The 9835-nt window shown below is 41.5% G+C and overlaps 1 protein-coding gene across 1 annotated transcript; it reads right to left on the bottom strand.

Annotated features, from left to right (window-relative positions):
• Positions 1-2459: 2459 nt before the first annotated feature.
• klhl23 (kelch-like family member 23) lies at positions 2460-9262 on the bottom strand. Its single transcript, XM_055638003.1, has 3 exons — positions 7698-9262; positions 6543-6695; positions 2460-3066 (listed from the first exon to the last, which is right to left on the bottom strand). Exons 1-3 carry the CDS (start codon positions 8926-8928, stop codon positions 2750-2752), a joined length of 1701 nt encoding a protein of 566 aa, XP_055493978.1. The 5' UTR covers positions 8929-9262; the 3' UTR covers positions 2460-2749.
• Between the last annotated feature and the right edge of the window lie 573 nt (positions 9263-9835).

The following is a 9835-nucleotide window of genomic DNA, read 5'->3' as shown; positions in this document are numbered from 1 at the left end:
ATCTATACTATTACTAAAACTCTCATCTTGACCACTTCCGGTCTGCGTTTTTAAATTTGCGCAAAAACGGTATCATATATAACCATATAACAATTACAGCACAGAAACAGGCCATCTCGACCCTTCTAGTCCGTGCCGAACACGTATTCTCCCCTAGTCCCATATACCTGCGCTCAGACCATAACCCTCCATTCCTTTCTCGTCCATATAACTATCCAATTTATTTTTAAATGCTAAAAAACGAACCTGCCTCCACCACCTTCACTGGAAGCTCAATCCACACAGCTACCACTCTCTGAGTAAAGAAGTTCCTCCTCATGTTACCCCTAAACTTCTGTCCCTTAATTCTCATGTCATGTCCCCTTGTTTGAATCTTCCCTACTCTCAGTGGGAAAAGCTTATCCACGTCAACTCTGTCTATCCCTCTCATCATTTCAAAGACCTCTATCAAGTGCCCCCTTAACCTTCTGCGCTCCAAAGAATAAAGACCTAACTTGTTCAACCTTTCTCTGTAACTTAGTTGCTGAAACCCAGGCAACATTCTAGTAAATCTCCTCTGTATTCTCTCTATTTTGTTGACATCCTTCCTATAATTAGGCGACCAAAATTGTACCCCATACTCCAGAATTGGCCTCACCAATGCCTTGTACAATTTTAACATTAAATCCCAACTTCTATACTCAATGCTCTGATTTATAAAGGCCAGCACACCAAAAGCCTTCTTTACCACCCTATCTACATGAGATTCCACTTTCAGGGAACTGTGCACAGTTATTCCCAGATCCCTCTGTTCACCTGCATTCTTCAATTCCCTACCATTTACCATGTACGTCCTATGATTTTCATATGTACGTCACTAGGATTTTAAACCACCTTACTCATCGTTCTCCTCTGCTCCAAGCGCGCCAGTTTTGTTCCGATCGGTGAAATATTAGAAAAGTTATTCGTCCCTTCCGGCACCTGCTATCAATCACTGGCCGCGAGAATAAAGCTGAAGGAGCATAGTGAGCAGAGGCTGTGTTCTGCGAGCGAGGGCTGTGCTATGTATTTTGCGAGCGGGGGCGGCGACCTCGAAGAGCCGGAAGCCGACGTGTGCAGCCGGGTCCTGGAGCCGGTGAGTGCAGTCGGAGCCGGGGCCGGGAGCCACTGAGCCAAAAAAAAAACCTCCCCTTCCCCCCCCCCCCCCCCCCCCCCACACCACCCCCCCCCCCCCCCCCAAAATCACCCAACCCAACCCCCCCCCCCCCCCACACAAACCCCCCCCCCCACCCCCCCCCCCCCCACCAACACCCCCCCCACCCCCCACACCCCCCCCCATCCTCCATCCCCTACACACACACCCCTCTCCCCAATCCGCCCCCCCATATCCCCCTGCCCCACACACCCCCTGCCACACTCTCTTGACACTTGATGTTTGAGTTTAGAACAAAAGGATCTAATTTTCTCAGCAACATTCCAAAAGAAGCATGAATGAATAATGATGTGCTCAATATATAATTTCCATGCAGGTTTTCAGTTTTTCACTCTGTTGTATACATTTTACCCACAGAGCAAAAAATATACAGTGATACGTTACTTTTTTTTTAATAAACAACACTTTTCTGTAGTTAAAAGGCCAAAAATCATAAAATGGTTTATCTGAATGTTTATTTAAGGTTTTAACAATCCCTAAAAAACAGAAGTTTGGTAGTCATTTCATTTTTTATCAAGTAAAAAATAGAAAACTGCAGCGATGGATTATCCATCAATTTTTAGCCTCTTTTGGCTGTGTTTCTGTTACTATGGAAAGCAATTCCAGAAAATAACATTCTCTTTAACAAGTTTATGGATTTTTGTTACACCTAGGAAGTATTATGATTCTGCAATGGTGCTGGTGACAGCAAATATTAAAATAAAAGTGACTAATTTGATCAGGATGTTTTCTGGGAAGCAGCAAATTTAAAGAACGTGCTATATTTGTTGTATTGACATTTTTCTCACTTAGATTTTCTTAGATCTTCACTTATGAACTATGTGCCAGAGAAGGTACGCCACAATTTGATATACAGGCACAAGGCATAAATCACAGGAACCACATTTCAGGAAACTACCTGCACAGTTCCTATAATTATGTGTAAGCCCCACCTCACACTAAGAGTACTCCTAGAGAATACACAGAATCACCTGTCATTGATTCCCTGTCATTGTATCATTGAATCATTTCTATAAACATAATCTCACATCATAGAAAAGCACTAAGTGCTGGAGTAACTCAACGTGTCAGGCACATCTCCGGAGAACATGGATGGGTGACATTTCAGGTCTGGACTCTTCTTTTAAAGAAGGGTCCCGACCCGAAACGTTACCCATCCATGTTCTCCAGAGGCTGCCTGACCTGCTGTGTTACTCCAGCATCTAATATCTTTATTTATAAACCAGCATCTGCAGTTCATTGTATCTACATTTCACATCATAGCTCACTTAAAAAATATGGATGCAGGAGTAGACCATATTATCCCCAAACCTGCTCTGCCATTCAATATGATGGCCACAGTTTCTTTATCAGTTCAGTTTAGTTTATTGTTATGTGTACCGAGGTACAGTGAAAAGCTTTTGTTGTCCATTGATTCCCATTGATTAATACTTTGTGCTCAAATTTGTAAATCACAATTATTTCCTACTGTTAAGCAAGACATTACACCACCAATAGTCCATAATCCATACATCATTCACTTGCCTGTATCATATCGGATGGTAAACAGAACACTATTTATACTTGAACATTATATACACTTACACAGCCATGTGAACGCATCGGACCTGGTAAATTCCCTATTATTTCCCAAGTATCTTTATCGGGATCATATTTTTCAATACTCTGTAGATAACTTCCCCTCGAATACGAGTATCCACCGGTAACATAAATGCAGCCATTCATCACCAATGCCCCACATTCCATTCGTCTTTCGTTCATTTCCATTATCTGTTTCCATTCTTTCTTTTCTGTGTCATAACAATCAGCGATAGTTGTCTGGCCGCCAACGAGATAAATCTTGTTATATAAACCCACCGAGCACAGTCCATACTCTGGAAAAGAAAATACCACAACAAAATTATATGTTCATACACTAAAAAATGCATTGCCCTTGAATCACTTTACCACAAACGGACATTACACAGAGCCCGCAAGATCATCTCTGATCCTACTCACCCTGCACACTATGCCTTTCAGCTACTGCCCTCTGGGAGGCGCTACAGGACAATTGCCTCAAAAACAAACCGCTTTAAAAACAGTTTCATTCCCACTGCAATTAACATTTTAAACTCTGTAAGGTGAGGAATAAGAATAAGCATGGCCCTTATGTATTATGTAATGCGTCTGTTTGTATGTATATCTATGCTATATGTTTAATGTTTGATGAAATGTTGGAACCTGTACCGAGCTGTACTGATAATAAATTCCACCAGCCTGGCTGTGTGGTCATTAAAATACAATACAAATACAATACAATACAATTTAATCTTTTTTTCAAATTCTCAAATCCTAAATTTAAGACATCTAGCTTTCAAATCTGCTAATAATTGACAGGGCAGCACAGTGGCCCAGCGGTAGAGTTGCTGCCTTACAGTGCCAGAAACCGGGATTCAATCCTGACTATGGGTACTGTCTGTACGGAATTTGTACGTTCTCCCCATGACCACATGGGTTTAATCCGAGTGCTCCCGTTTCCTCCCACATTCCAAAGACGTACAGGTTTGTAGGTTAATTGGCTTTGGTAAAAATTGCAAATTGTCCCTAGTGTGTAGGATACTGACTAACCGGTGTGGACTCGATGGGCCGAAGTGTTGTATCTCTAAACTAACGAAATACAAAACATATAAAAGTAAGGGCATCAAAGGTTACAGGGGTTAAGCGGGAGAATGGGGTTGAGAGGAAAAATAGATTAGCTACAGTGCCCTCCATAATGTTTGGGACAAAGACCCATCATTTATTTATTTGTTCCATATACCAACCACCGTCAGATTGAAAAAGTAAACAATAGAAATTCTGTAGACATAAAACTCTTTCAAATAACTTATTTACTCATCCACAGAAAACACATCATCTGCCTTACTTGAAATATTCTCACAATAGCACGTTTTTGTTTTATCGGTCAATCGTCTTAATGACTTAATTATTATCCTGACGTTCCAATGAACCAGTAATCAAATAGTTGACACACTCATCCTCTGAACTGCTTGCTATTGAGGGACTATGAGAATTCTTCTTGCGCTGGCAATGCTTAATTACTGCCTAGATGATTTTCTTGGCTTAGGCTTTCACTTTACAATATCTTACCATGGCCTAGTTTTCTGTCTCAATTGATGCTTTGCTCTCTTTTTCTACCTTGAGGTGATTTCTGCAGAACATTCATTAATGGACTCACTGCCAATACTCACTAACAATGAACACTCACTACAGCATTTGCTTTTCCCCTCTGCCCACATGTGTGCTGATTTTGTTGGCAGCACAGTAAACCCCTGTTCTTCAAGAAATATTCATATCTTCATGGACTATATCAACTGACGCTGCTGACCTTGTTCTGGAAATATTAAATATCCATTCACTACTATACGAATTTCACAAGAACCCTTGGTTCTCTGTGATTCAGTTTGATGTTAGCCCTAAAGAAGAGAGATTTGAAGCCTACAAACAGTGTCATGATGAACATCTAAGTTCAAGATTTTCCTGAACGGTTGCGCTGATTGTCTGGCAAAGAGATCAAAATCACGGCATGCAATGTCCCAACTAATGGCTCTTCTCCTTTCACGAACATTTTGCATTTAGCTGTGTCAACATTTTCATGGGCTTCAATTTTCTCTTCTTTAGGGCTACCATCAAACTCTATCTGTCTTAGTACTGCAATCGAGTCATAGTCATAACTCATAAGTCATACAGCATGGAAACAGACCCTTCGGCCCAACTTGCCCATGCCAACCAAGATGCCCCATCTACATTAGTCCAAGCACTAGTATTGCAACCTGGATCACACCTGCCCTCATGGAAAGAGTCACCTTGCTTCTCCATGCAGAACTTGAATCCTGAGTTTATTACGTTTTCTCAAAAATCTCTGAAGGGGCTAAATTAAAATGGTCTTTCAAAGATTTAACAAGAGATTTTGGTTGTGATGTGTAGTGTTCGAGAACTCACCAATGTCTCACCTGTCTCGGACCATAGTACCAGAAGGAATGTCACTTTATTCCCACAAATGGCCACATTCCTGTTTTTTGTCTTTTCTCAGCACCTCAACAATATCGTTAGCCCTTGGGAATATCTCCCACGTACAGGGTAAATGGCTGAGATTTCTCGTATCTCTCAAGCTTGCAGTTACCCACCACATCCATGCCTGCCATTGCTACTTCTTTACCTTGAGACCTGTCCTAATCACTTCACATTCAATTACTGTACTGCTCTTTTCTTAAACAGCAGCATGCCCAAAACTATTGACAATGTAGTGTCCAGTCTCTTTGGTGTATGCTTTTCATGAAGGACAAATAACAAAGATAGAACGATTAGGGGCGGTCAGTAGAGTTACTGCTTTCAGCATATGAGACCCAGGTACAATTCTGACCACGGGTGCTGTCTGTAAGGAGTATGTCCTTTTCCCCTGTAACCATGTCTCCTCAGATCCTAGTGAACTTCTACCGCTGCACCATCGAGAGCATCCTTACCAACTGCATCACAGTATGGTATGGCAACTGCTCTGTCTCCGACCGGAAGGCATTGCAGAGGGTGGTGAAAATTGCCCAACGCATCACCGGTTTCTCGCTCCCCTCCATTGAGTCTGTCAAAAGCAAGCGTTGTCTGCGGAGGGCACTCAGCATCGCCAAGGACTGCTCTCACCCCAACCATGGACTGTTTACCCTCCTACCATCCGGGAGGCGCTACAGGTCTCTCCGTTGCCGAACCAGCAGGTCGAGGAACAGCTTCTTCCCGGCGGCTGTCACTCTACTCAACAACGTACCTCGGTGACTGCCAATCACCACCCCCCCCCCGGACACTTATTATTATTTATTCAAATCATTTGCTATGTCGCTCTTCCAGGGAGATGCTAAATGCATTTCGTTGTCTCTGTGCTGTACACTGACAATGACAATTAAAATTGAATCTGAATCTGATGTCGGTTTCCTCCCACATTCCAAAGATGTGCAGGTTTGTAGGTTAAATAGCTTCTGTAAATTGTCCCTAGTATGTATGATAGAACTAGTGTATGGGTGATCATTGATCAGCGCAGACTTGGATGGGCCGAAGGGCGTGTTTCCATGCAGTTCCTCTAAATTAAACTAAATTAGCATTAAAACAATTTATTTAAGATAATCAAAGCTGAGTTGAAAGCTGTGGCTGGTATAACAACGTATCAAAGACATAATCACATGGTATACATGGTCTTTAAAAGTGCACTCACATTCTACAGTGTCATTTGTGCATAGCACAAAATTCTGGTCATTTTTTATTATTAATTTGCAAAACCAAAGAAAATATAATTACAAAGTTTACTGTAATGGAAAATCTTGTAAAATACCTGGGTGTGGAGTAACAGTGACTATTGTCCACTCATTGAGATCTGATCTGTAGCTCTGAATTTTATCATAAGTTGAACTCCCTCGGTAACCATAGTGACCTCCTATAACGTAGACAACTTCCTGGACGACACAAGCTGTTGCGTTTCCAACCCCTGTCCATTAGATTTCTATTAGTAACAGTGTCATGATGAAATAAAAACTTTACTGAGGAAATAGTAATTCAAACTGCTGTAAAGTAAATATATACAAATTTTAAAATAAATTCTGCTAAATTTGTAATGAAGCTCCATTAAAATGTGTGTGTGTAAACTGGTAAATTAATATCAAAATGCAAAGGAACATATACTGAAATAGTGTTTCTTCCGCTGTTTACTTAAATTTATATCTTAATCTTAAAAGTAAATATGCTCTAGATTTTTACATTGCATTTACTTCGATAGCACATATAGTCAATATAGTTTAAAATCCTAGACACACAGTGCTGGAGTAATTCAGCAGGTCAGGCAGCATCTCTGGAGAAAATGGACAGGGGTCGTTGGGACCCTTCTTCAAACTGATTGTAGTGGGAGGGGGGAGAAAGCTGGAAGAGAAGTGGAGACTCGACAACTTTCTCTCCCCCTTTCCCCAGTCTGAAGAAGGATCATCATAATCTTAAACGTCACCTCTCCATATTCTCCATAGATGACGCCTGACCGGCTGAGTTACTCCAGCACTGTGTTATTTTTGTAAACCAGCATCTGCAGTTCCTCGTGTCCACAGGGCGGCACAGTGGCTCAGTGGTAGAGTTTCAGCCTTACAGCGCCAGTCCTGGGTTCGATCTTCACCTTGGCTGCTATGTGTACAGAGTTTATACATTCTCCTTGTGACTGTGTGGATTTTCTCCGGGTGCTCCAGTTTCCTCCACATCCCAAAGATGTGCAGGTTTGTAATTAATTGGCTTCTGTAAATTGTCCCTAATGTGTAGGATAGAACTAGTGTATGGGTGATTGTTGATCAGTGTGGACTCAGTGGACCAAATACTCTATTTCCAAGCTGTATTTCTAAACTAAACATTCCGTTTTTATTCCTACCAGGTTGGTTTAGTAAACCTAGAGGCTATCATGTCAAAGTCTTACTTTAATCATAAACAGGCCAGTGATAAATCTGCTACATACCTTTCAGCATGTTTGCAATCAGAATCCATTTCTTTTTCAAAGGATCATAAAACTCTGCATCTTGCGATGGGGCTCCAGATCGGTATCCACCCATCACATACACACAGCCCTGCATTACCACTGAACAGTGATAATAACGAGCATTCAACATTGGATTCCCTTCTGCCCAGTCATCCATTTCTGCATTGTAAATCCACACTGTGTCCAGGGCCTCCAGGTTGCCAGAACTATAACCACCTGTTACATAAATGTTCGGCCCCAAAGCAGAAACACCATAACTCTCCCTTGTGTGATCAGGCATCTGTGAACCCTGTGTCCATAAATCAATTGATGGATTCCACATGTGGACCTCTGACAGTGGATGCCAATAATAGCCTCCAATTATATACATACACCATGTTGACTTCTTGTAAGGCCATGAATTCATTGTGTACCTTGCATTTGGTGTCAGAACATGACATTTTAAAGAGTGCATCTTAACATCACTGGCGAGAAGGGACTGGCCATTTACCTCAAGTGCTGCTTTGAGGTACAGTTCATCCAAATCAACTTGGACATATTTTAACAACTCCGCCAAACATTCAATTCTATTTTCCACGTCATATGAAATCCACCTGACTATAGCTTCAAAAAGGATATCTACCTTCCACACATTGAGGTTTTTCCTGGACAGAATGAAAAGGAGTATGTCTTTGCTGATTTCTAAATATTCATCCTGTCTTGAAATTTCTTCAAAGTTAGATAGAATCATCCGTCGAGACTCTTTCTCCAAATCAGTACAAAGGTGGCTTTCAGCAAAATAATGCATTCCTATACAGTTTCCAATATCCAGATGTCTGGTCAGGAAGTTTTCACAAGCCATTTTAACTGATGTAAATTGTAAAAGATCTGCAGTCTCTAACAAAGTTTGGACATTGTTTTCTGTTATTAGCACTTCTGATGTATATACAAATCTTATAAAAGCATCCATGATACTGTAATCAATGTTTGGAAGTCTAATTATCCTGGTAGCTTTTTCCTGCATATCTGCAGTGAACATTGCTTTGAAATAAGTACTACAAGCAGCCAGGGCAACTTTATGGCAGTGAAATAATTGTCCTGAGAAACATTCCAAAGTAATGTCTGTGAATAATTCATTTTGATAAAATTCTTTAAATGCATTAAGGAACTCTGAAGAATGATTCGGATCCTTGAATTCATAGGTATATGAACAATGTTCTTTCCCAGCCATATCTGTAAAATAATTACATTTATTATTGCTAATCTCTTTTGTTTTGAGAGGTTCTTGTGAGCAGGTTTATCAGTTCACATTGAATCTGGAGGAGCAGAGCCATTATATGACAATGCTGAACAATGACATAATAACTAATACTTAATTTCAACCAGTGCCTCACACTATGTTAAACCTTGATTATGACAGAAATACAAGCTGAACACTGGAGGGAAGGTGGGTATAACTGTCTTCAACGTCAATATAACATACAAAGAGGACACAAGGAGCTGCAGATGCATCTCGAGCCTTTGTCATTTACTCCACTCATCTGCCAATCAAACTCTCCTCACCTGTCTCCTCCATGGCCACAGCGAGCAGCACCGGAAATTGGAGGAACAGCACCCTCATATTCCGTTTGGGGCGTGCATCCCGGGGGCGTGAACATCGAATTCTCCCAATTTTGTTAGTCCTTGCTGTCTCCTCCCCTTCCTCAGCCCCCCTGCTGTCTCCTCCCATCCCCCAGCCTTCGGGCTCCTCCTCCTTTTCCCTTTCTTGTCCCCGCCCACCCCCGCCCCCAATCATGTCTGAAGAAGGGTTTCGGCCCGAAACGTTGCCTATTTCCTTCGCTCCATAGATGCTGCTGCACCCGCTGAGTTTCTCCAGCTTTTCTGTGTAACCTTCGATTCTCCAGCATCTGCAGTTCCCTCTTAAAAACTCTCCTCACCTGTATCCATCTATCACATGCCAGCCTTTGTCTAACCCCTACCTTCCAGCATTCTCCTCCCTACTACCATCCGTCTGAAAAAAAACTTACCCAATATGTTGTTACTCTAGCATTTTGTGTTTAGCAGAAATTAACCTGAATAAAACTCAATGTACTGGAAATGGGGAATCAATAAAACCCCCAATTTATTGGAATTACATT

This window comes from Leucoraja erinacea, chromosome 7 (assembly GCF_028641065.1).
Source record: "Leucoraja erinacea ecotype New England chromosome 7, Leri_hhj_1, whole genome shotgun sequence".
Taxonomy (NCBI): Eukaryota; Metazoa; Chordata; class Chondrichthyes; order Rajiformes; family Rajidae; genus Leucoraja; species Leucoraja erinaceus.
This window is presented reverse-complemented; position numbering and strand designations above follow the sequence as displayed.

Bases quoted from the DNA above. Each gene is read 5' to 3' on its own strand.
- klhl23 (XM_055638003.1), bottom strand. From the start codon at position 8,928: ATGGCTGGGAAAGAACATTGTTCATATACCTATGAATTCAAGGATCCG. The intron at 6,696-7,697 runs GTATGTAGCAGA...TCTAATGGACAG, and splicing joins GATTGCAAACATGCTGAAAG to GGGTTGGAAACGCAACAGCT. The intron at 3,067-6,542 runs GTATTTTACAAG...TTTCTTTTCCAG, and splicing joins CACTGTTACTCCACACCCAG to AGTATGGACTGTGCTCGGTG.